The sequence below is a fragment of the Hyperoodon ampullatus genome, assembly GCF_949752795.1.
Source record: "Hyperoodon ampullatus genome assembly, chromosome: 14".
NCBI lineage: Eukaryota > Metazoa > Chordata > Mammalia > Artiodactyla > Ziphiidae > Hyperoodon > Hyperoodon ampullatus.
Window position 1 is genome coordinate 40,081,441 of NC_136927.1, and position 27,873 is coordinate 40,109,313.

The 27,873-nt window shown below is 46.9% G+C and overlaps 1 protein-coding gene across 1 annotated transcript in view; it reads left to right on the forward strand.

The window, feature by feature from the left end:
• Positions 1–26,874, forward strand: part of CACNG3 (calcium voltage-gated channel auxiliary subunit gamma 3) — a gene marked incomplete at both ends in the record, with an annotated part of 84,851 nt that extends 57,977 nt beyond the window's left edge. The window contains 3 exons of the mRNA XM_079718763.1: positions 16,205–16,288; positions 21,921–22,061; positions 26,363–26,874. Coding sequence (XP_079574889.1) covers positions 16,205–16,288; positions 21,921–22,061; positions 26,363–26,874 — 737 coding nt within the window. The remainder of the gene's footprint in view (positions 1–16,204; positions 16,289–21,920; positions 22,062–26,362) is intronic.
• Positions 26,875–27,873: the final 999 nt, after the last annotated feature.

The following is a 27,873-nucleotide window of genomic DNA, read 5'->3' on the forward strand; positions in this document are numbered from 1 at the left end:
GCATAGAATAAACATAGTAGCATAGAATAAACAGACATATAATTAAACCCATAATTAATTATTTATAATATGTCCCCCAAAAGAAAAGCATGGGGTGCTGTGAGAGCAAATAATTAGATGGCATCAGCCTGAGGATGTGTGGATGGTAAGATCTTAAGGAAAAGTAGGAATTAATCAAATGGGGAATGGATAGAGAAGCATGTATGAGGCAGAGAGAGTATAGATTCAAATGTCCTGAGGCAGGTGAGAAAAACAAAGCCAGTGCAAGAGGAGTGTGGGGACCTGGCGATGGGCAAGGTCCAGATCACAGAGGACTGCATAGGACTTTTGTCCTTATCCAACAGAAAGCCACCTTGTCTAAAATTCCCTCAGATACAACACACAACAAACAGACATTCGATAAATACTTATGAATCACCTACTACGTACCAGGCCTTGTAGAAGATGTTTGAGACACAGTGGTGCTTATATTCTAGTGAAGAAGTCAGAAATTAAACAAGGCAATAAATATAAACAAGATAACAAGCACACTCACATATAATCATAAGCTTTGTGAAGGAAGAGACTGAAAGTGTCCAAGGCAGGTGGAGATCTAAACGCTAAGGACAAGACAGCTCCGTGAAGGGCCGGGAGAGAGTAGTCCAGGCAAAAAGCTGTGTTCCTCAATCTCCTGCACAGTAGAATCACCTGGAGGAGCTAAAAAGACTGAGCCTCACATCCAGAAATTCTGATTCCGCTGGTCTGCATTGGGGTCTAGGCACCAGTACTATTTTTTTAAATATCTTTATTGGAGTATAATTGCTTTACAAGGTTATGTTAGTTTCTGCTGTATAACAAAGTGAATCAGCTATAAGTATACATATATCCCCATATCCCCTCCCTCTTGCATTTCTCTCCCACACTCCCTATCCCACACCTCTAGGTGGTCACAAAGCACCAAGCTGATCTCCCTGTGCTATGCGGCTGCTTCCCACTAGCTACCTATTTTACATTTGGTAGTGTATATATGTCGTTGCTACTCTCTCACTTCATCCCAGCTTCCCCTTCCCCCCGCCCCCCCCCAACCGTGTCCTCAGGTCCGTTCTCTACATCTGCATCTTTATTCCTGACCTACCACTAGGTTCATCAGTACCATTTTTTTAGATTCCATATATGTGCGTTAGCATACAGTATTTGGTTTTCTCTTTCTGACTTACTTCACTCTGTATGACAGACTCTAGGTCCATCCACCTCACTGCAAATAACTCAATTTCATTCCTTTTTATGGCTAAGTAATATTCCATTGTATATATGTGCCACATCTTCTTTATCCATTCGTCTGTCAGTGTAGGCCCCAGTACTATTTAAGAGCTTCTGGGTGATCTGGGGTCAGCCAGGAATGAGAGCCCCTGGGCCAGACCTGGCTACTCAAAGTGTGGTTCACAGACCAGCAGCATCTGCACCACCTAGGAGCTGGTTAGAAATCCCAGAAGAGGCAGAATCTCAGCCCCTTTCCCAGACCTGCGGGTTTCAAATCCGCATTTTTACAAGGTGCCCATATTAAAGTTTGAGAATAGCTGATCCAGAGTATAGTGAGAGGGAGGGGTGTGAGTAGGACAAGGTGGGACGGGAGAGATGAGAGGAGGTCAGATGTGTTTTACTCTAAGGGCCTGGTTTTATTCCAAGTACAGCACAGGTACACATATACCACACCCCAAAACACACACACTCGCCAGCACACAGGCAAACAGTCATATCCACACTTGGGCACCAGGCCCATTTACCTTCTCTGCTTTTCTAAAATATATTTGTATCCACCTCTGATAACTCCAGATGCTCCCCTGTGGGTAGGTGGGGGCATCCCTACCCCATCTCTCTCTCTCTCTCACACACACACACACACCTGCCCTTAGACTCATCCCACCTAGAGATGCCCCCTGCCTCACCCCCATCATACTGCAACTCAAAAGGACTCTAGTGGGTGAGTGGGCAGTGAGAATGGGGGATTTGGAGGAAGAGGCCCCACATTCTTTCTCCTGCCCAGACAGGCAAGAGGTCTGGAGGGCACCTCAGATTCAGGGGAGAAACCATGACGTCCGCACAGGTTACAGGGAGGCAGCCAGGCTCTGTACCTTGCAGAACTAAATCCCAGGATGGTGTTTGCTCGAAACGCCAGAACTATTCCTGGATGTCAGGTGCAGTTAATGGTTGCCATGGCCACCACCCATGCTTAATGAATAGAAAAGAGTTAAAGATGCTGGATAAATGTCAGGGCCCAGGATGGATTTGCTTGGGAGCAAATCTGTTTGTGCTGGGCAGAGCTGCCCAGTGAAGGTTGAAATGAGCAGTCCAAGGGAGCTGGAAACAGATGCAGGAGACTCTCTCTCCCCCTTCTCAGGTTAGTGGAGTCAGAATGGCATAAAATGTCGAAAGTGTGGCTTTCTATATGGACAGTTTCAACATAGACTCCAGGTTTGTGGGTTTGATCCTGCAACATGTTCACAGAGATTGCAGGGGGGCGGAAACTGAGCCCAGGTCCCTCACGATTTAAAAGATGCCACTTTACAAAAAACAAAACTTTTCTGGATTATTTTTTTAATGAAGAAAGTGCCAAATTAGGGTTGAGAAAACAACCTTTTGTAAAGACGATGTCAAGAAAATGAGAACATAAGCCACAGGCTTGGAGAAAATATCTGCCAAAGATACATGTGATAAAGGGCTGTTACCCAAAATATATAAAGAACTCTTAAAAACCAACAATAAGAAAACAAAGAACCTGATTTTAAAATGGGCCAAAGACCAAAACAGACATGTCATCAAAGAAGATATATGGATGGCAAATGAGCATATGAAAATATGCTCCACATCACATGTCTTCAGGCAAATTCAAATTAAAACAGTGAGATACTACAAGTACCTATTAGAATGGTCAAAATCCAGAACGCTGACAACACCAAATGCTGGCGAGGATGTGAAGCAGCAGGAACTCTCATGCATTTCTGGTGGGAATGCAAAATGGAACAGCCACTTTGGAGGATGCTTTGGTATATGTGTACCTGTGCTGTACTTGGAATAAAACCAGGCCCTCAGAGTAAAGCCCATCTGACCTCCTCTCACCTCTCCCGTCCCACCTTGTCCTACTCACACCCCTCCCTCTCACTGTACTCTGGATCACACACCTTGGTATTTACCCAAATACTCCTTGGTATTTATATCTACACAACAGCCTACACATGGATATTTATAGCAACTATATTCACAATTGCCAAGATCTGGAAGCAGCCAAGATGTCCTTCAGTAGGTGAGTGGATAAATAAACTGTAGCACATCCAATGGAATATTATTCAGTGCTAAAAAAAATGAGCTATGAAGCCATGAAAAGACATGGAGGAATCTTAAATGCGTTTTACTAAGTGAAAGAAGCTAATCTCAAAAGGCCACATACTGTGTGATTCCAACTATATGACATTCTGGGAAAGGCAAAACTACGGAGACAGTAGAAGGAACAGTGATTGCCAGGGGTTCAGTGGAGGGATGGATGAATAGGTGAAGCACAGAGGATTTTTTTTAAGGCAGTGAAACTACTCTGTGTGATACTATCATGATGGATACATATTGTTACACGTTTGTCCAAACCCATGGAATATACAACACCAAGAATGAACCATATTGTAAACTATGGATTTGAGTGATAACCATGTATCAGTGTAAGTTCATCAGTTATAACAAAGGTACCACTCTGGTGGGGAGGCAGATAACCGGGAGGCTACGCATGTGTGGGGGGAGGAGGATATGGGAAATCTCTGGACCATCCCCTCAATTTTGCTGTGAACCTAAAACTACTCTTAAAGGTAAAGTCTATTAAAAAGTAACAATGAGGGCTTCCCTGGTGGCGCAGTGGTTGAGAGTCCACCTGCCAATGCAGGGGACACGGGTTCGTGCCCCGGTCCGGGAGGATCTCACATGCCGCGGAGTGGCTGGGCCCGTGAGCCATGGTCGCTGAGCCTGCGCGTCCGGAGAGGCCCGCGTACCGCAAAAAATTTTAAAAATAATAATAATAACAATAACCTTTTGAACCCCATGCCTCCACCTGTTATACTGTAAGTGTGCCATTTACATGCTGCTTAGAGCAGTTAAAGAACAAATGAAGGGGTCCAGTAATGAGGAGTAGATTCCAAGTCACACAATGAATGTCCCTCAGGTCTGTCAGTGTGTCTCTATGACCATGTGTGGTGCTGCCTTTGGGAACTGCTAGCGCCTGGGAATGTGAAGGCCAAGTCCAAAGAATGGGCTGCTCTGAGCTCACAGCCAGGGTCAGGGACTCAGGACTGTGTGATGCTCATTCGTTGAGAAAAAGTCTTGTACGGCCTCAACCTCAATTTTCTAAGAGGGAATCGCTCTCCACAAACCCTCCAAAACCCTGTCTAGACCTGTTCCCCAGCCAAGGTCTCACATACCCACAGAGGCCGAGTTGCCTGTGTGTGTGACAATGACCATGCATCCATCTGGCTGCAGAATGTGGCTCTCAGACTCTGGTGCTCATCAGAATCCTGGAGGAGCTTGCTAAAAAGCAGTTTCTCAGACTCTCCCTAAATCACTAAGTCGTGTAGGGGGCCGAGAAATGTGTTTTTTTTCCTAAGAGCCCAGGTGATTCTTATGCAGGTGGGTCCAACATTTCCAGGCACCTCTGGAGGAAAAATGTCACCACTTACAAGCAGCAGAGATGAAGGGGCCTCAGCCTTCTCCCCAGAGCCCCTGCCATGGCCACAGCTACCTGTGTGGTCTGGAAATGGATGGGCTCTCGATTCCTGCCAATGCTTGCCGAGGCAGGATTAAGATGATTTTTAGAAGCACTAAAATGATTATGGTGGCCACCCCACCCTCATAGATAATCCGATACTAAAATAATAATACTAAGCTATTAAATAAGAAAGATCAACGCACTTCTGGAGTTTTTTCTGTGCTATTTTAATGCTCTTTTGTAAAAGTCAAATATCAATTAATTTCCAATTCTCATTTTTTTTCTCTCTCTCTCTGTACCCCTGCTTTCCTGGTACCCCAAACACGTGGCTTATTCTGCGTAGTTGGTTAATCCTACACCAGCGCCTGCGAAGTTCCAGGTGCCAGGCTGGGTGCCAGGCTGCAAAGGGGATCTAGAACACAGAACTGGATAGAACTGCCGTCTCGGCTAGGATGGGCTGGGCTCTCGGCTCTGTGATCCAGGACCGGCTAGGACCTGGGCTTTGGGCTAGGCTGGTGTTCCAGTTGGGCCTGCAATCAACCAAATAATTAAAGACCAGGGAAAGATTTTACCCCAAACCGAGCAGAGGGGCTGATGAAGCAAAATGCCCAACACCAGGCTCTTCAGAAATAAATCAGGCCTAGAACTGGGTGCAGAGAAGGACAGGTAGCACTCACAGTGCCCTGCCCTGAGCTCCACTTCCTGCGCTTGGTTCTAAGGCAGGACACTCTCTCGACGGAGCAGCTCTCTCTGGGTGGATGTGGCTGGACTCTGGCTGGACCGCCATTCCTCCGCCATCGGCAGTTACTTCTTCAGAAGGTTCAGGATGGCTTTCAGTGATTCCTCTGAAGATGCTCTTCCCTTCCTGCTCCTCTGCAAGCCCCTGCCATCTTCTAAGAGATCTTCTAAAGCTATAAATCAGATTGTGTCTCTCACATGTGTAAAGCCCTCCAAAAGCATGGACCACACGCCTCTCCAGCTTCCAGCCCTGGCCTGGAAGGGACTCCATCATCTGGCTCCTTCGTGGAACTGGTCTTATCCTGCCTCCCCCTCACTCACTCTGCTCCCTGCACTCCCCTTGGTTCCAGAAACACACTAAGTATTATCTTTCCCTGGGGCCTTTGCACTTGTGATGCCCTCTTCCTAGAAAGTTCTTCCCTCAAATCTTCCCTTGAGTGGCTTCATCTTGTCACTCGGGTCACCTTCTCAGAGAGGCCTTCCCTGTCCACCCAACCTCACAATTTTCCCCCACTGACCCCAGGTCACTCTCTCTCTCTGGGGTTTATTATTTTCATGGCATTTATCACTATTTGCAATTACCTCTTCCTTTTTACAGAGACCTTTGTATTGTTCATTTATTTGTTCACTCTCGGTCTCTCCCCCACTAGCATGTAATAGCCTTGAGATCCGGAACCTACACTGTTTCATTCACTGATGAATCCGACATGCCCAGGACACTGCTTAATGCAAAGCAGGTACCTCAGTAGACATCTGTGGAACAAGACTGAATTCAGGATGTGCACTGACAGCAGTTCAGGCACCTCAGAAGAGGATGTTTATTTCTCCTTAGCTCACTCACTCCAGTGGTGCTCTTATTAGGAGCCGTGGGCCGTAATTGCTGTACCCCCAAGTGCTTCATCTTGCTCAGAGAGACCAAGTGTAGTTCAGGGTCCTCATTATCCGTGAATTCATTATCCAAATCCCTGCACATGCGCGGCTGCACAGACAAGCCAGCAAACTCCATCTTAATGTGCATATGTGATTCATCACCTGACCATTTATAAAGCCAGTCTCTACTCAAACACACCTCCAACCCGACCCCACCCCCGTTTAATACCCTACAATTCACAGTCTTTGCCGGGCAGCCTCTCTCTGATTGCCAGCTCTTGTCAGCATGTGACCATGCAATGCAAACAGGAGGCAAAAATGATTGCAAGGTGAGATTGCGTATCTCGCAAAATACACAGGACTTCATGAGATGGACGTGAGGGGCACTGAAGATCTGCTGGCGTGGTGTGACATGCCAGCCGTGGGCGGCCAAGAGCTTGGCAGAGGGGCACTGGTTAACAGTGGGAGAAGAGCAAACCGACAAGAGGGATGACGTGATAGGCGCATCCAGTGATTTGAATGTTAAAGGATTAAGAGAAGCCCTTGAGAAAATGATGACATGCTCAAATATTTTTTGCAGAAATGACCCACTTTATGATCCTGCTCTGAAAGTCAGACTTTATAATCCAGCTGGGAAAGTGAAAGATTTCATACCGGACCATCATGTGATTTTATCAGACAAAGGATGCCCCTTCCCACCAAAAATCCACATAACTTACTTTTTCGTTCACCCTAGTGCATAGTAAGAAAAGATAAGACAAAATAAACATATTCTCATAAATGATCTTTTCATTTTCAAGATAAAGCTGGAAGTACATCTTTGAACTTTATTATTTTCTGTGAAATAATGGTCCCTATTTATGAGTGAACTCCCCTAAAGGCTGTGGGTCTCAACCTTAGCTGAACAGTTGGACTCATCTGGGGAGCTCTGCAAACTCCAGATGCCCTGACTAATTAGTAAGAATCTCCAGGGATAGAACAGAGCATCGGTATTTTCTTACTGTGTCCCCAGCCCCCGTAATTCCCATTTGCAGCCCATGTTGAGAACCACCGTTTTAAGGTAACTTATGCTCTGTAATAAAGAGGATATTTAACACTGCTTTAACACCAGGAAACCAAACATTCTTACAATCAGGTGGTGACTTTTGCTTTCTTAACACAAGTACGTCTGGGGCACAGACAAACTTGAAGTTTGTTCTTCCTTCCTGATTTCTCAAGGCGGATTCATCACAATGGGGACTTAAACGACCTGTATCACTGGACCCAGAGCCCTGGTCTCCAGTGAGCCTTGGTTTTGATTCTGAGCTGGATTTCAGGGGCCTGGCATTTCAGCTGGACTCGTGGCTGAGATGCGGCCAAGCTCTGGGCACTGGTTTAGCTGTGTTTCTGGGCTGGACCAGGTTCTGGGCACTGACGCTGGGCTCGGTGGGCTGGTTAGGAGGATCCACCCTCATTCTGAGCACATGGTAACGGTCCAGAGACTGCTCAGAAGTAACCCTTTGTCAGGTTGGGTGGTGCCACAGCCACCCAATTGTGCCCAGGACCGTCAATGTGGGCTTCTCACTGTCCATGGGAGGCGGATGGGGCTCCTCCTGAAGACCACTGAGAGGCTCTGCCAATGGGACCTCCTCCCATCCGAGGAGGGACATCCTGGGGACAGCTGCTCCCCATTCAGGGTCTCCCTTCAGGACCGCAAACTTGAAAAGGTTGGGCTGTGGATGACTCTCTCATTTCCCCAGGTCTTTCTGCTCTGGGTCTAGTATCTCCTGACTTGAGGCCCAAACTCCTAAAGGCAGAGCTGTCTTTAGCTGACCCAGAAAAGCTCTGTCTGGCCCTTGCCTAAACTTGGTACAGCAGGTGGTCTAGGCCTATTCCTGCTGGGGTGGGCCAGCTCCTCAGGCTGCCTGCCTGGCCCAGCCCTGTATGGGTGCACACGCACACACACACGCATGCGCACACACACGCACGCATGCACGCGCATGCACACACGCGCGCACACACACACATGCACGCACACACACACAGGTCTACCCCTGTGTAGATATGTCCATGTGAGGGTGGCAGGGAGGAGACACGATCTCCAGCTTCCCCCTGGCTTCCTCTCCCCCCACGCTCGAAACAGAGTTCGCAAATAACATTAAGAGCTGTCCCTTGTTAACCCTCTTCTTGGTGCCCAGCACTGTGTTAGTGCCACTTAGGGGATTTTGCTAAGATCTCAGGCTCTGAGATTAGTTAGACAGACCTTGGTTTTAGGCCTCAGTTTCCCCATCTAGAAATGGATTGACTGAATTAGCACACACGCACAATACTTACCATCTCTCTAAAGCACTTGACAAATATTAACTCTTCTAATCCTCATTAAACCCCACAGGGTTTCCCAGGTGGCGCAGTGGTTGAGAGTCCGCCTGCCGATGCAGGGGACACGGGTTCGTGCCCCGGTCCGGGAAGATTCCACATGCCGCGGAGCGGCTGGGCCCGTGAGCCATGGCCGCTGAGCCTGCGCATCCGGAGCCTGTGCTCCGCAACGGGAGAGGCCACAACAGTGAGAGGCCTGCATACAGCAAACAAACAAACAAACAAACAAAAAAACCCACGAGCTAGATACCGTTAGTATTCTCCGTTTACAGATGAGGAAACTGAGACACACATAAGTTAAGTAACTTGTGGCTAATACCTGGCACAGCTGGCACTCACAAGCAGGCAGTCTGGCTCCAGAATCCATACGCCTCACCCCAGCCTATGACCAGTAAGAGTGCCTGCTCCATGGGGTGGTAAGCAGTACCCAGAGATCCCTTAACCCAATGCCTGGCCCAGAGTACATCTAAACAAAGTGCAGATAATGTACTTACTTCTTTGAGAAATCCTAACATCTGCAGATTATTGATATTTTAACAGATGAGGAGACAAAGACTCAAGGGAATAAATAACTCACCCAGGGTCGCCCAATTAGTGAGTTAGTAAGTGGTGGAATAGAGATTCGAACTCAGGCCTGAGGGCTCCAAGCTTTGCTCCTACACTGCACCACACGACCTCTCTCCAGGTCAAATATGTACGTGCTGAAGAGGGGGCAGGCTCTGTTTCTCCGGATTGCAAGAATCTGACTTGTTTGTAAACATTCACACCAAAACAGCCTAATCCCCACTTCGTGACCATTGATGGCCATTTCCCAGGATCAGGCTGGGTGCCTGCAGTACTCGGATCTGAAAGGAAATACTCAGGATGGAGACTGAGCCCAGGGATGTGGAAGCACCACTTTCCCTGGAGATATGGGGCAAGGGCCTTAACAGTTAAAAACAAAAATGTCCCATTTTAGGGGCTCCCTCCCCATCCTGGCTGCCTCCCTTGCATGTCTGGAAGCCACTCAGGACCACATAGGTCCTTTAGGTTACACTGATCCTAAGGAAGAGAAGGAGTTGACATTGGTCCTTGTGCAACCCAACCTCCTAGACATTCCAGAGACCTCAGTCCTGAAGGGACAGCTAGAAGTGCAGCTGAGGGACCCGGTAACGCCGCCACCATAGGCCCTCTTCCACCCACTGGCCTCTCTTCTGTCCCCCAAACTAACCAAGCTCATTCCCAACTCCAGAGCCTGTGTGCTTGCAGTGCCCTTGGCCTACAAAGCTCTTTCCCTGGCTCTTCACACAACCGACTCTTTCTTTTTATCATGTCTGAGCTCACCTGTCCCCCCGAACCACCCTGCCCCAAATTGCCCACCATCTCCCCCACCCAATGCACAGTCCCCATCACATCATCTTGTGGGCTTCCTTCAGAGCACAGTTATCTTGTTCTTTTATTGACTTTATAGACTCTCTTTTCCAGTGAGAATGTAAATTCTGAGGACCTGAATCTTCTCTGTCTTGGCCACTAGTCAAATTCCTAGGACTTAAAACAACTCTGGTACACTGTGGGTGTCTGATAAATTTGGGGTAAGGCTGGAATGAAGGAAGGAGGGAAGGAAGGAAGGAAGGAAGGAAGGAAGGAAGGAAGGAGGGGAGGGGAGGGAGGAGGGAGGGAGGAAGGAAGGAAGGAGGAGAAAAAGTTTGAATCAATCAATCTTCACAGCCCAGTTCTCATATCTGCCCTACCCCAGGTACCCATCACATTATCACCTGTCACCAGTGACCACTGGATCTGTCCCCCAGACCAACCACCACGGATCCTCTGAAAGCCCTGAACTACTACCCCCACCCCCCACATGGGGACTCACTCACTCCCATCACCTCACTCACTCCCTCATCACCTCACACACTATTCCACTCTGCCTGAAGGCACACACCTCCCTTACTCTGATTAACTTTTAATTAACCTTCAGATCTCAGCTTAGACATGATTTCATTCAACATTCAGTTAACAAAAATCACTCTACGAAGTTATCAAGTGAGAGAATTTTTGGTGATGAGGGAAGTACTTTTACTTTAATCTTGTGCCATTCTGTATATACTGTTTGAATTTTCTAACTACATACATATATTCTTTTAATTTAACAGGGATTCTCTGAATACGGGATAATGGACTGCTTCTTATTTTCTTTGTAATATTTCTCTTCTTTGAAAAAATATCCTAATATATGTTCCTTTTAAATGTCAGTGCCACAATGACTTAATTATTACAGCTTTATTGTATGGTTTAATGTCTTAGAAGAAGCCAACTTCTTGAGTTCTTTCATTCATTCTACTATTTTTTTCCTAGCAAATTGCCTCCAGCTTCCCAAATAGACTATTCTATCACCTGGAAAAATGATAATTTTACCCTATTTTTTTTCTATTGCGTATAACTCTTAATTCCGTTTTATTTCTTCTTGCACTGGAGCTTATAGAATCATGGTACATAATAAAGGCAATTGTGGGCATTCATATCTCATTCTTGATTGTAATGGGACTATTTCTAGGGTTTGACCTTTGAGAAGGATTTTTGGTTTAAAGGAGGCGCCTTCCTCATAGGAAGGAAGTATCCTTCTATTGTCTGAGCCAGAGAAGAACCATTAGCACAATCTTCTCTACCCAGGATGAGGCTTGTTGTCACCCCATAGCCAGTCTCTGTAATTACACTTCAACACTTCGGGAAATCTCTCCTGGCTCTATCTGCCGTTCCAAACCTCTTCCTGGGGTCCTGGAGTCTGTGGATTCTCACAGCCTAGCTCTTCTACATGCTCTACTCTGGGTTCCCATCACCTCTCACCTGTCACCACTGGATCTGTCCCCCAGACCAACCACCACTGATCCTTCTTCTGGTTTACCACGTTCCTGGTTTCTGCTTCTCTCTGTCCCAGTGCCTTAGCCTAAACTCTGCTAGGACAGTGCTTATCTTTGTATCCTGACTTCATCCTTGCAGGGTACCTGTTTTCAGCATCTCTTTTGGCTCCAGCCTCTGCAGTTCATGGGCAAGTCCAACCCCATCCTTTTTCTCTTAGATTTACTGATGTGGGGAAATATTGATGAGAAAATGTAAGTGAAAAGAAGACCAGCAAGATCCTGATTTTATAAAACAATTTGTGTGTGAAAGCCTGGGGGTAGGGGGAGCAGTAGGGGGTGTGAGGGGAGCCTGGAAGGAAACAGACAGAAATGCTAAATACTGGTTATTTCTGGGAGCTGGCAATATGCTACTTATATGAATGGCCAAGTTCACTTTTTGATGAGTGTATGACTTGTGCCAGCAGCTTCATTTTCAGTGTGGAGTCTTCCTCAGGGAACTTCTTGATTCCCTTTCCTTTTTTTTTTGGTTTTTTTTTTTTTGCGGTACGCGGACCCCTCACTGTTGTGGCCTCTGCCGTTGCGGAGCACAGGCTCCGGACGCGCAGGCTCAGCAGCCACGGCTCACAGGCCCAGCCGCTCCGCGGCATGTGGGATCTTCCCGGACCGGGGCACGAACCCGTGTCCCCTGCACCGGCAGGCGGACTCTCAACCACTGCGCCACCAGGGAAGCCCTCCCTTTCCTTGTATATTGCTTTTTAAAATCTCACCATGGCACCAATGTGTCTCTTCTGGTCCTAAAATACCTACCAAAACCGATGGTAGGAATAGCTATAATTTATTGAGTTCTTACCACATGCCAGGAACTGTACTAAGTGCCTTACGTCATTACCTGATTTTAACAGAGTTCTGTGGAAAATGCTGAGTACAGCACCAGGTGCTGTAACTACTATTACAGCTTCAATTAATTATGATGACAACCGCATGAAGTTATTATTGTTATTATCTTTATCCTGGAGAAGAAGAAACTGAGGTTTGGAGAGGTAATTTGCCATAGGTTCCTCAAGTGACATAGGGCCTGGGGAGGTGGGGGGAACTTTGGCCAACTAGAGAGCTGGCACCCAGTCCAAAGGGGGTGTTGCTGATGCCCAGCTGCTAAGGATTGTTTTCCCATGGAAATGTGGGACAGAGAGCCCCATTTTTCAAGAGAAGCTGCAAATCAGCATTCATGTGACATATCCTGAATTTTAAATTGCAGCAGCATATTTAATTTTTTAAAAATACAATAAAATACTACAAGTAAAAAACAGAACAAAACAAACAAATACACCAAACAAACCATTCTGCAGTCCAGATTTGCCATAGATGAGCATTATCTGCTTTAGAATCACCAGCTTGGAGTACGTCCTCCAGTCCCCAAAGGCCCAAATTCCTGTTTGCTTTCCACTTTTGCACTCCCAGAGTGTGTGCTACTTCCCAGGACAGAAATCTCCAGGACAGTGATCAGCAAAATTTTCCTTAGCCAGAGAGTCAATATTTTTGGCTTTGCCGTCTCTGCCACAACTACTCAGCTCTGCCATTTGGCATGAAAACCATAAACAAATGGGCATGGTTGTGTTTCAATACAATTTTATTTATAGACACTGAAAGTTGAATTTCATCTATTTTTTTACTTGTCATGAAACAGTATTCTTCTTTTAATTTTTTTCTAATCATCTACATAGGCAAAAACCAGCCTTAGCTTGTGGGCTATATAAAAGAGGTGGTGGGACACTTTAGACCATTTAAAATTTGTGACTGTTTCTCCAGGAGCTACTGGTGTTTGCTGGCTCCACATCCTAGTTCCAGGCTGCCTTAAGCCACCTTAGGTAAGGCCCATTTCACAAGCAGATGTGAGCATGTGTGTAGTTCCTTATCCCCACGTGGTTCTGACTGGTCTGTTTCAGTAGCTTTCACATTTAATCTTTAGCTAAACATTTCCTTCCTATGAAATCTTTTGTGGAGAATGTAAAACAGCTAATGATAGGTGGTCCCACAACCACCATCCTTGTCCTGCTCTGTGGCCCCTGATGCACATCATGGAAAAAGCACGGTGGATGGAAAAACCAACTGGTCCCATTCATAGCAGTGGATGGACCGTGAAATTATCATAAAGCCATCTGGCAAAGGATTTTGCTTACAACTCTAAAATGTGTTGAAGAGAGTGCAATTCACAGTAGTGGCTATGAACTTGGCTTTGGAGTCTGGAAGACTTACCCTTGAGTGTGCCACTTATAGCTGTGTCCTTGCGGAAATCACTTACTTCAGATTTCCTCATCTGTAAAATAGGGCTCATAATACCAGGTACCTCCCCAGGCTGTCTTGAGAGCTAGAGAGGATAAAACATGTAAAGTGTTTAGAATGGCACGTGGTAGATGGTAAGTGCTTCATGTGTGTGACTTATTCTGATTTGTTACCCAGCCAGCTGGAAGGCAATGGGGCTTAAAAGCAAACAGGAATCTGTGAATGAAAGTCTAAAATCCAAACAAGAAAAATGAAGGCCTTCTTTCAATATCAGGGAAGGAGTTCTGAGTTTGTTTTTCTTCCAAGAATTTCCTTGAGTCTTCAAGCCTTCTCTCCAAGACCCCGCCCTCTTGGTTCTGAGTCCATTCTTTGCCTGGTAAGCAGAGAATCAGAACCAAGAGGATGGGCTCATATCACATTGCATTTATTGTGAAATGCCTCTGGTTTGGAGGCTATTTATAGTATGTGTTAAATACATGGCACTCTTTAAGACATGGAAGCAACCTAAATGTCCACTGACAGATGAATGGATGAAGAGGATGTGATACACACACACACACACACACACACACACACACAATGGAATATTACTCAGCCATAAAAAAGAATGAAATAATGCCATTTTCAGCAACATGGATGAACCTAGAGATTATCATACTAAGCGAAGTAAGTCAGAAAGAGAAAGACAAACACCATATAATATCACTTATATATGGAATCTAAAATATGACATAAGTGAACTTCCACAAAACAGAAACAGACTCACAGAACAGACTTGTGGTTGCCAAGGGTGGGGGGGTGGCAGTATGGGAGGGATGGAATGGGAGTTTGGGATTAGCAGATGCAAACTATTATATACAGAATGAATAAACAACAAGGTCCTAGTGTATAGCACAGGGAACTATATTCAATATCCTGTAATAAACCATAATAGAAAAGAATATGAAAAATTATGTATATATATGTATAACTGAATCATGTTGCTGTACAGCAGAAACTAACACAACATTGTAAATCAACTATGCTTCAATAAAATAAATTTTAAAAAATACATGGTACTCATTATTATGAGTTAATAATAGGCATAATAATAACGGCTACCTTCATATTGTAATGGTAAAGCCCATTCAAATATTGATTCTTCCCTTCACCAGCTGTGACAACTCTCTTTCCTCTGTGATCCTGTGTTGTCTTATCATCAAATATCAGTGTGAATAGTCCCTACCTCCTAAGGCAGTGGATGAGAGTAAATGAGAGAAGAATGTAGGTTTCAGCTCTGTGCCTAGCCCACTAGAAGCACTTAAAAAGTGCTGGCCATTATCATGAAGTGCCTAGAGCTTTGTGAAAATTATCTCATCTTCATATATGGCCTTATTTAATTCTTACAGTAACTGCTCTGAAATATAAGCCCAGCTATGTGTGAACATAAACCTTGTCCACTGTCCACGACACCACCTTGCCCCTCACCTCCAGGCCGGCTCTGCCGGCAGAGACAAGAACAATGAGGCATAATTTCATGCTGCGTTGTGGTGAGAGGTTCTGAAATTGTTTCTCATTTATGAGAACTGGCAGAGCCATTAGCTGCCCCAGAGATTGGTTAATTGGCTAGTTAACAAACACCACAGCGATTATCAAACACCCACAACAACTTAAGTCAGGTTGATGTCGAAGAAAGAAAAAGAAAGAAAATGCTGACAGTTTCCCCAGGGTGCACCTGCACAATTCTGTGCCCCCTGAAGGCACAGAGCACAGCAAGCTGTGGTCCTGGGCGAGGGGAGCGAGGAAGGGGGCGGTCCTGTGTCAGATATGAGCGTTATCCAATCAGGGAGGGCGGGTTACTCCAGAATCCATGCCTGGAATCCACACCGAGGAGTCAGCAGGCCTTGATTGGAAGTTTGGCTCTACTATTTACCCATATGACTTCAAGCAAAATTCTTATGGCCAGCTGCCTCAAGCTTCCTCATCTGCAAAATGGGAAGATAAATATATATATATATATATATAATATATATAATATATATAAGTATATATGAATATATGTGTGTATATATATATTCTGCTTCCTTTTCCTCTTTCCCCTCACTAATTGGGAAAAAAAGAAAAAGGTAAGACAAGATAGTTCTCTTGATGAATCCTTATGCTTCATAGCTCTTTGCCCTTCTAAATAGATCCCAACATCATGCAAAATCTAGGAAGCAGAAGGTTTCCATCTTCGGCTTTATTTTTATTTTTTTCCTCTACCGATCTCCCTTTTGTGCCCTAAGAAAGATGCTGATGGGCCAACCGAGGCAGAGCCTGCAACAACCATAAAGCATCTTCACTGTGGGGGTGAGGATGCAGGCTGGGCCCCAGGGGCTCTTTCCACCCCTCCCCCGCCAGCTCAGGGCCACGTTTGTTTCCGCAGGGGCTTTCCGAGGCGTGTGCAAGAAAATTGATCACTTCCCCGAAGATGCTGACTACGAACAGGACACGGCTGAGTATCTCCTGCGTAAGTTCCCCCTTCGTGGGTTCTCCCGGGGAGGGGTGGGTGAGGAGGGCTGCCCTGAGGTTGTCCAGCTGCCTCTGAGTTTGAGCCTCCCCAATACCCAGCCCCAGAAATGGATACGTGCAAAGAAGCTTCAGGAAAATCTTTGCTACTAGACAGAGACATTCAGGTGGTTCTGACATCTGAATCTCTTTCATTTCAATGAAATAGAAATAGGGGGAAAAAAAACAAAAAAACGGGAGCTGTGTCAAAACTGAAAAGTTCTTTTTAGTCTGCTTAGGAGGAAATCTAAGGATTTTCTTCAACTTGAATACAAGTTTTCACCTTCCCCAGAGGGCTGATTTGAGGTGCTAATGGGCTAAGTGCTAATGGGTGAGGTGCTAATGGGCGAGGTCCTAAGAGGCAAAGCCTGGGAGAATAAAAGCAAACCAAGGTTCACCCCTCTTCAGTTTCAATCTCATTGGGGCAGGACTAGTGTCTCCCCCTAGATTGTCCCAAGGTCAGTAACCCGGATATGACATGGAACTGTCACAAACGCAGCACGTAGGAGGCAACAGTGTGCTGGCTTAGAGCAAGGGCTCTGGATCCCGGTTGACTCGAGCTTTTACTCCGGTGACTCCCTACTAGCTGGGCTGGACCTGGGCCAGGCTGCTTTACCTCTCATCTCTCCCCTTTCTTCATAGTCAGCAATAAAGATGATAATGTCATCCATCTGACAGGGTCATGAAAATTAAATAAGCTGATGCACATTACACTCCGCCCGGGGCCAACATGTACTCACGAAGCCATACGTGTTGGCTCTTTTCTGGGGCATGGGATGAGCAATGGTCAAGGCCCAGTGGCAGCCACAGGCCTGACATTCATCCAGGCACAGAGAGGACTGGAGACTTAATGTAATTTAGATAGAATTTCTTCAACAGGGAGGTGTGTCAAGTTCACTCAAAAGAAAAGTTCTAAGGCATTGACTAATTTACTATTAGCGTTAAATGTAACATTTTTTTAAACTGCTGTTATACATAAAAACTTCAAGAAATTGTGCTCTTCGGGTTATGCTTGTAACTCGTAGCTCAAGAAGAGTGTTTTTACAATGAAAATCATTGTTAGCTCTACTCAGGCTTGCTAGTCTACAGATGGGCAGTGGGTCTATATATGAGCCTTTAATCGCATAACAATGGAAGTGGTGCGAGGGGTCAATTTGAAAGAAAGTCATTTCTAAGCTAATTTTTAAAACATAAACATATTATTTCTCTTTTTTCAGTCCTTATCCATCTACTAGGATTTACCCAAATGCCAACTAGAACTTATATGAGCAGCTTAAAAGGATTTGATGTGGGAATAGAGGCCACGTTTAGAGAGGTAGCTTGACCAAAGTTTGGGGTAGATTACTTGGGCCTCCTTTTGAGGATGATTTTAAAGTCATCTCCAGTGGGGTTTTACCAGAGCGACTGTAGTTTTTGTTTTTCCTTCCTACTTTGATGTTTGCCCTATTGGGGACTAAACAGAACTGTGACCTCTATTTCACAACTTGCAAAACTGATTTTAATTTCTTCCAAGAGATCCATCGCTTTTCTGACAAAATATATTTCTCCCCTCTGGGAAGGTGGAGGTCCTCACCATCAGCCACAGAACCAAGTTAAGGAGGGACCTTCCTGAGCACACGAATTTCCTGCAGGGAACTTTGGAATCCCCGAGCCAGTCACGTGGCGCCAGGGTCACGTTCCTGCATGGGTCTCTGGGCCCATCCAGCACAGGGGCTGCCAGTTCCTGTTGCGACCACACCCTGGTGGGGTGGGATTCTGCACATTGATTATTCTGCTATTTCCTCTTTCTCATGTGTGGTTAGGGAGGCTGCAGCTTAAACCTACAGCAGAAGGTTTAATCAGGGACTTTCCTGGTTGTCCCACTGCAGGGGGCCCGGGTTCGATCCCTGGTTGGGGAACTAAGATCCCCCAAGCCCCGTGGCACAGCCGGAAAAAAAAAAAGAACCAATCCAGGGTAAACTGAGTTAGGAGAAAATGGCAGCAGAGCATGTCCTGTGTGAGACCGACACCTGTAGCCTCAGTTTATAGAACCTGCTCTTATCTCACTTGTGGGGTAGAGGTGGGATTGGCCACCAATTGGTTGCCAAGTGGTTCCTGCACCACATGGGAAACAATCACATTCCCATATCTCATAGCCACACATTTCAAATACACACAACCAACACAATTCAGTAGCTTCCAATGTTCCGATCATCTCCTTTGGGCATAATCATACTTTAATCATACTTTGAAACTAAAAAAAATTTTTTAAATGTGCTCTCCTTTAATCAATTGAACTCATCACATTGAATATTCGAGCAATTCCCATCAAGTACACAATGCAAATGATCGCTTTAAAGATTTGTGCATGCTTGAAATCACTGGGGACAGACCCACTCCTAATATTTGTGGGTCCCAGGGCCAAGGTTCACATGGAAACCCGTAGGTCATATGTGTAAATATTTAGAAGTTATAAATAAGCTATGGCCACCCAAGATCCCAGCGCCTACTTCCCAGGGATCCCCCCCTTGACCTGGGGGCTAAATGAACCAGGGGGCCAGCCCTCCCTCCTGCAAGTTTGTGTGGCAGCAGGGAAGCACAGAGCAAGCCGGGCCTGGGCCAGGACTGTGACTGACTGGCCTGAAGCTAGGATGGGGACTGATTTAGTCACACTCCCAGGGGTCAGGGCAGCCAGAATCCCTCCCCCTACACCTCACTTCTCCCGTCAAGGTTTCTAGGCAGTTTGAAGCCCCTCCCAAAACTTCCCCATTGCAGCAGGGACAGTTACTGGGACCCTGGTCTGCCCAGCCCCAGTGGTGGGGGACTTGGGGTGGCCATCCTTAAGCAAAAGCTAGAACTCTTTCATTTTCTTCTCCTCATGAAGGGAACTTCACCCCTGTCTGCTTTCGTCGACCCCTCACCCCCGTTCTCCATTGGCCCTCCCAGGCAATCCCCATAGGCTAAGTCAGCTACCAAACTTGCAGAAAACTTTTCCCATAAAAACAAACAAACAGAACTTCCCTGGTGGTGCAGTGGTTAAGAATCCACCTGCCAATGCAGAGGACACAGGTTCGAGCCCTGGTCCGGGAAGATCCCATATGCCGTGGAGCAACTAAGCCCGTGCACCACAACTACTGAGCCCCCGTGCCACAACTACTGAGCCCGCGTGCCTAGAGCCTGTGCTCCACAACAAGAGAAGCCACTGCAGTGAGAAGCCCACGCACCGCGAGGAAAAGTAGCCCCCGCTCACCACAACCAGAGAAACCCCGCGCACAGCAACGAAGACCCAACGCAGCCAAATATATATATATAAATAAATAAATAAAAATGAAAAACAAACAAACAAACAGAAACAGTCCTGGTGCTGTGGAAACCCAGTCCTCTGCATTCAGAGCGTGAGCACCGCCATGCAGTAGCAATAGGAAGGGCTGCGGCTGAACCCACAGGAAAACACACAATAAATGCAGGGACATAAAGTTCTGAACACTGAGCTTTGAACTTCCACGCCAAAGATGAACCAACCACCTTCCTGCTGCCCCACTGCTCCTCCGGCACGCGTGCCGGGACTTTAAAGATGCCACTGCCGGCTCAGCGGCTAAGCACCAGGCATGGTGCTCAACAACGCTTTCACATCCCACCCCCAATTCTGTTGGCTTTACCTTCAGGATCTATCCTGAGTCCGACACCTCTCCCCACCTGTCTGCCACCCCAGTCCAAGGCACAGTCAGCTCAGGCCTGGGTTCTTACCATCCTTCAAGAGCCCCACACCTGGCTCCATGCTCTGCTCTCACTAGCTTAAAATTCTTCTTCTTCTTTTTTTAATTTGCTTTTGATGGTCATCCTTTATTTTTTCTTCCAGTTTTATTGATATATAAGTGACATACAGCACTGTATAAGTTTAAGGTGTACAGCATAATGGTTTGACGTCCATACATCATGAAATGATACCACAGTAAGTTTAGTGAACATCCATCACCTCACATAGATACAAAATTAAAGATATAGAAAAAAATGTTTTTCCTTGTGATGAGGACTCAGGATTTACTCTCTTAATTTTCATATATAACATCCAGCTGTGTTAATTATATTTATCATGGTGTACATTATATCCCTAGTACTTATTCATCTTAGAACTGGAAGTTGGTGCCTTTTGACCACCTTCCTCTAATTCCCCCTCCCCCCAGCCCCACCTCTGGTAACCACAAATCTGATCTCTTTTTCTATGAGTCTGTTTGTTTGTTTTTGATGTATATCTGATGTACAACACTATGTTGGTTTCCATTACACAACATAGTGATTTGGTACCTCTCTACATTTCAAAATGATCACCATGATAAGTCTAGTTACCATGCCATCTTGAAATTCTTAATACTTTTGGAACAAGAGGCCTTGCATTTTCATTCTGCACAGGGCCCTGCAAATTAGGTAGCGGGTCCTGCTCGTCATCTCTATTAGAATGTAAGCTCCATAAGGGCAGGACCTTAGCTCTTTCGTACCTCAATGGACACAGAATTTATCCAACTGATATTCTCGCCCAGGTGTTCCAGGAAATACTCTTATACTGGCTGGGTAAATACTGGGATCCCCACCTGAAGGTCCCTCCACCCCAGAGCCTTAGGGCCTCTCTGTGATCCAGCAGCTGAAGAGTTAACACATGGGTCTCTAGGACGCTGCTGCTCCAGCCCTCAGCCAGCGTCCCCTTCCTCCCCTTAGAAGGGCAGCATTTGACCCTTGGGGTGGTTAAACATTTCCACCAGTACCCCAGGACACAGCACAGCGCCTGGCATTCGGTAGGTGCCCGAAAATATGGTTGAATGAATAACTAACTTCATTTGTTTATTCAGTGACTAAATGGGTATCAAATGGGCATTACCAGACTCAGTACTATGCAAATGTAGGTGTGTACTGGGACAGACTCTGCGTGTCGGTGAACAGCTTGGGATCTAATGGGAGTCCCAGGATGCCCTGTCGGCTATATGATTTGCAGGGGCCAGTGCAAAATGAAAATCCCGGGCTCCTGGTTCAAAACGCAGGCAAAAAAAGCTATCTCCTTTCTTCTGCCATCTCTCTCTCCATCTGTCATGGTGTCTTTTATTTGCTATGAAATGTCACACTCCCTCCGGCACGGGAACACTCAAGGGGTGAGTGCCTACCCTCGCAGGTGCCTAGGGCTTTCAGAGAACCCTGGTTCTCCCAGCGTCCATGCCCAGGCCCCCACCACAAGCCAAGGGTGGCAGTGGTCTCTGGTTGGGGCGGGGGAGTGAGCAGCTGAGGACCCATCCCAAGAAGAACGGGAGGTGTGGAGGTGATGGGGGTGGGATGCCACGTGAGTAGAGGCTCCAAGCCCAGGGCACATGCTCCATTGACCCATCAGACTTACTTATAAAACACACATTCAAGATAAGGCTATTAAGAATTTCAGGATGGTGACTAAAGAGCATTAACCTCAAGCACAGGGCCCTGAGCGACCGAACTGGTCTCGCACCCATGTTAGATGCAGGCTCTGTCCTCCTGCTCAGGGGCTGTCCTCCAACCAGGCACCCCCATGCCCGTGGAGGGGGGGCATCCCGGGGCTGACTGGGTGCAGGGGGAACCCTCTCTCTTTCTCTCCGCAGGGGCTGTGAGGGCGTCCAGCGTCTTCCCCATCCTCAGTGTCACGCTGCTCTTCTTTGGCGGACTCTGCGTGGCAGCCAGCGAGTTCCACCGCAGCAGACACAATGTCATCCTCAGCGCGGGCATCTTTTTTGTCTCTGCAGGTGAGCATCTGGTCTCAGCCCTGAGAGCATCACAGACACCAAACCCAAGGCAGGGCCACCAGGACAAAGTAATGCTATTCAGGGTTCCCTCCAGGGAAGGAACAAGAAAACGTTCAACTTGTGTGTTAAGAATGAGAACCAAAAAAAAAAAAAGAATGAGAACCAAAGACTTTAATTAGAACCAAAGATGCTGACATTCTAGCTGAGAAGGCACAGAGGGGAGATGATGAGAAGGTCAGCTTAGAGAGGCAGAGAATGACTAATAAGAGTGTGCATGGGCTTCCCTGGTGGCGCAGTGGTTGAGAGTCCGCCTGCCGATGCAGGGGACGCGGGTTCGTGCCCCGATCCGGGAAGATCCCACGTGCCGCGGAGCGGCTGGGCCCGTGAGCCATGGCCGCTGAGCCTGCGCGTCCGGAGCCTGTGCTCCGCAACGGGAGAGGCCACAACAGTGAGAGGCCCGCGTACCGCAAAAAAAAAAAAAAAAAAAAAGAGTGTGCATGTATATGTCTGCACATAGTGGGCAGGGGGCATATATGGTGTGTGTAATGTGTGACCTGAGAGATGGGTTCAGTGTGATTTTTTTTGTTTTTTTTGTGTGTGTGGTACGCGGGCCTCTCACTGTAGAGCTGGATGCCATCTACCTTTCCCATTCCACAGAAGGGAAAACAGTAGGGAAGAAACTTGAGCAAGATCTCGGAGGAGGCCGGGATGCTGGGCTTCCAACTTCGGAACTATACTGTGTTGCTTTTCCAATGCTAGAAAATAATATTGTGATTTTTATGTTCAACCTCCTTCCAACAATCCTATAAAATAGTCTCTGGGAACCAACTCAAGCAACAGACCAGGGGGAAAGCCGCCATTTTGTCAGGAGAATAAGATTAGCCCAAAGGTGATGCTCTGTGTGGACAGATGGTAACAGCTGGTAAACCCAGGGACCTGTGGTGCTTTGAGACACGTTCTAGTTGCTGGTGGCCCCCTCCAGACCTCCTGGGCTCTGACTGACCCAGAGGATGCTGTGTTGTGCTGATATGAGGGTTTCCTAAACAGAAGATCGTTATTTTGTCCCCCAAGGGGATTGTTGAGGGAGAGTGTGTCACCAGCAACCTTCTTCTCACAAGGGGTGTTGTGAGAGATGGCAGGTAGATTAGACATATGGGAACCAGGGAACATGAGGGGAAGCAGCAGCAAAGCCCTGAGGGGAAGCCAGAAGCTGCGGGTCTCATCCTAGCTATCCCCCCACCACTGGTCTCCCTGAGGACCCTGAAGAGCCTCAGTTTCTCCATCTACAAAGTGAAAATTTGGGAGGATTCAGCACTCCCTAAGTCTCTTTTTTGCTCAGTTATTCTAAGGTTCTGTGGTTTCAGGCAAGCAGTCAACAACCCTTTATTGAGTACCTACTATGTGCCAGGCACTGGGCATTATGCTCAAGACCATGGGCTCTGAAGCCAGGCTGCCTGGTGCAAATCATGGCTCCACCACTTCCCAGCTGGGTAACCTCGGGCAAGTCTCTTAACCACTCTGTGCCCCAGTTTCCTCATCTGAAAAATGGGGATAATAATGGCTCTACCATTTAAGGCTGTTCAGATAATTAAATAGTGGGTATATGGAAAGAGCCTAGAACTGCATCTAGCCCGCAGTAACTGCTGGATGCATAATAACTGCTACTATATACATTGTGCCATTTAATTCTCATGCTGATGCAATTCAACAAATATGCACAGTACTCTTGTTTGGGTCAGGCTCTGGGCAAGGAGAGGAGGCCATAGTAATGAACAAACCTAGCCTAGGTCTGCCCTTAGGGAGCTTACGGTCTAATGGTTGGGAGAAAGTGATTACCCACTTACATCTAGTTCTTCCTAAGCTTTTTTACTGAAATCTAAATCCACCCATGGCCAAGAGACAGTCCTGGGTTCAAATCCCACCTCTGCCATTTCCCAGCTGTGTTGACTTGGAAAGTTATTTATTTTCTCTGTGTCCCAGTTTCCTCATCTGTAAAAGAGGGGTGTTTTTTTTTTTAAGCAGGCCTGTTGCAATGATTAATTGAGATCATGCATATAAAGACTTTGCACAGTGCCTGGCACATCACCAGTGCCCTAGAAATAAGTGGCAACTCACTTGGCTTGCCGCTTCCTTTAACCTGGGCTGACATCCGAGCCTCTCCTTGAGCTTCTTTTGTTTTTTCCCAGCAAGACTTCCTTTCAGGGCTTCTCAAACTTTGCCACCAAAATTTACCTGTGGGCAGAGGAGAGTGAAAATGGGGCCCTGGGAAGTCAGGGGGCATCACCAGAAGCCACCTTCCATGAGCTGAAATGTCTTTGAAGACTGTCTCCCATTTATACTTAAAAATTCATGTGAATTCTGCTCTCTCCTCATTATATTCATGTTCATTTTAATATAAAAGAATGTGTCTTCCCTACTCATCTTCAAGCCAAATTGACACTCTAGAAAGAGGAGCCGTTTTTCATCCTGTGGTTTCCTGCAGCCTGACACAGGGCTGGCTGCGTCAACCCCCATAATACGAAATAGCTCAGTGATTAGAACTCGCTACCTACCTGCTGAGGGCCTGCGCTGGGGAAGGCCAAGAGGAGACAGGGAAGAAACAGACCTTGGCCCTGCCCTCTAAGGGGTAAGTCCTAGATGGAATATGGCCAGAGATAGTATTCAAAATATGAATTCCCCTTAATGCATGAGCACCAGCCAATCAGAACGATAGCACTGGAGCAGAGTGGGGGTGGCCCTTGCTATGCCAAGCTTTAACCCTTTGGTTGCTGGACTCCAGGGAGATCTTGGGGACCCCCAGGAAGAGTATGGGGCATTCAAGGAATGGAGAGGATACTCAGGAGGCCATTGGAAATGGTTATTTACCAACTGGTACTGGGAACTGTAATGAGGAACAGCTTCCATTCAGAACCACCCTACAGGTGGCCCGGATTTGGAGGCAAGGAGACTTTAGGTGATGTACCAACCTCCCTGAGTCATTATTGGTAACAAGGCCCGGATGAGACCCTGAAAGCAAAGGACACAAAGAGACATTCTACCTTTGGAGCAATAATGTGAGAGAAGTAGTCACTGAGGGCAACCCCCAGGCCCTCAGTTTCTATTGTTTCTTCTTACTACTTCCTGGAGAATCAATTTCTCTCCAAGTGACTAGTCAGCTCTTTCCAGGGCTATTCTGTTGGCACATGGGGACTCTAAGTCGGCAGACCTTGTCTACTGGGGACAACAGCTTCATGTTGCCCAATTCTTGATGCTTGAACAACAGATAATCTAAAGCATTATCGTATCCTGTGCAGATAAAAAGACTTATGGGCTCCCCTGGTGGCGCAGTGGTTGAGAGTCCGCCTGCCGATGCAGGGGACACAGGTTCATGCCCTGGTCCGGGAAGATCCCACATGCCGTGGAGCGGCTGGGCCTGTGAGCCATGGCTGCTGAGCCTGTGCGTCCGGAGCCTGTGCTCCACAACGGGAAGGGCCACAACAGTGAGAGGCCCACGTACCGCACAAAAAAAAAAAAAAAAAAGACTTAGCTACTGCACCTTCCCCATTCGTTCCCCAAACTGCAGCTCCAGACCCATATATGTCCACTCAGCAACCACATTCCGACTCTCAGTAAGCACTTCCAACCCACCTCCTCCTCTCTAAGCCTATTCTCTCTGCTGCCTCTTATTTTAGCTCAAGATACCATCAACCTCCCCTTCATCCAAGCTACAACCCTACTAATAAGTCACTCTCAACTCCGTTGTCAATCACCTTTCATCTCCTGATGTTCAGGACCCAGCTTAAATGTCACCTTGTCTTCAGAACAAGGGGGTTTAATCATTCTCTCTTTCTCTCTTTGCTCCTGAACAATTTCATATGTGTCTCTGGAAGAACCCTTACTATATTCTGCTATAGTTGCATTTTCATGTCAGTTTCTTCTGCTAATGGTAAGGATCTCAAGGGCAGGGATCTGCATCTGGTTCATTTTACCGTCATCAGGACTTATTGCTGAAGATAAAGCTTTGAGGGAATGAACTGCTTCTAAGGGAAAGTACGTGCATTCTGAATTCTACTGCACTTGCGGAAAGAGTAAGGTGAATTCTTTAGCTGAACGCTTCCCACCCAGAATGGAGCGGCAGAATTCTTCATTTCCCAAGAGACAGACCCTGCAAGAAGAGCTCAGCAGCTGGATTTCCTGGCCATAAATCCATTCTCCTCTCTCCCTGTTGACTCCACATTTTTTAAAATGGATATTTCCAGCCTAAAAGTGACAGTTACCTCTGCGGTTTATAAAGGATGTATTTTTCTTTCCCCTTCTCTTAGGGTTAAGCAACATCATCGGCATCATAGTTTATATATCAGCCAATGCTGGAGACCCCGGGCAGCGTGACTCCAAAAAGAGCTACTCCTATGGCTGGTCCTTTTATTTCGGAGCCTTCTCTTTCATCATCGCGGAAATTGTAGGAGTAGTCGCTGTGCACATCTATATAGAAAAACATCAGCAGTTACGTGCCAAATCCCACTCGGAGCTCCTGAAGAAATCTACCTTTGCTCGCCTTCCACCCTACAGGTATAGATTCCGGAGGCGGTCAAGTTCCCGCTCCACAGAGCCCAGATCCCGAGACCTGTCCCCCATCAGCAAAGGCTTCCACACCATCCCTTCCACTGACATCTCAATGTTCACCCTCTCCCGGGACCCCTCAAAGATCACCATGGGGACCCTCCTCAACTCCGACCGGGACCATGCTTTTCTACAGTTCCACAATTCCACGCCCAAAGAGTTCAAGGAGTCGTTGCATAATAATCCGGCCAACAGGCGCACCACGCCCGTCTGAACTGACTTCTGCCCTCTGCCCTCCACGCCAGCACAGCCCGGTGGGAAGTGGACAGAGGTGTCTCTGAGGTTGCATGGCATGGTCCTCGTGATGGTATTACTTTTTACAAAGACTGAAACCAAATGGACTCAGCCCTCTCCCCCAGTTCGCCCCTCTCCCTCCAGGTCCTAACCCTCTGTCCCTCCCCGACTTTTCAAGCCAATCCCATGACGTCTCTCTCTGTGTATCTGTGCCAGATGTTTTCCTTTCTTCCTTCTTTACTGGAAGGACCTCCACATTCTTCCCTCCTTGGAAGAGGACTTTACTCAAAGTCACAGGTGGTGGCTGGGGGTGGGGGTGGGGGGGATCTCCGAATCCCCAGACTTGTGCATAGTTGTCCCCATTGTCCACTCCAAATCCTCAGGACACCAACAGCCCAGGTGGCCCTGAGGGAGGCATTCACCTTTCTGTGTTAGAAAAACATGGCCAGAAATCAAAGATGTCAGAGCCCTGAAGCAGCTACTGTAATAAGCACTCACATATTAAAGGTTTTGCCTTGTCGGAACCAACCGAGCTGGGGTGCTTTGTTTCTTCTGGGTAATTCCTGCACAAATTTACAAATTCATTTGCCCTGCCCTCAAACTGCCTCATGTATGTGTTGGAAGCTGAGCTTTGCTCATCCACACTCTAGCCACTAGGAAGGATCCTCCTTTACCTCTTGAGGCCAGCAAGGTGTTCCTACCAATGTCAGAGCCTGTGTGTCTCTCACCTAAATCCCAGTAAGCTACTGGGGGCAAGCACGTGTTCAAAAATCTGGCTCTGGGACCCAGAAGCTCTAGGACCTTGGGAAAACCCACTTGACCTTCAAACCTCAGTCTCCTCATCTGTAAAATGGAGCACGGTACAGTATTCTCCTCCACAGAGTTGTGAGGCTTAAATAAAACTTCATGTGTAAAATGATAAGCACCCTGCAAATAATCAATATGTATATTTTTTAATTTTTGGATGAATTCTGGGTAG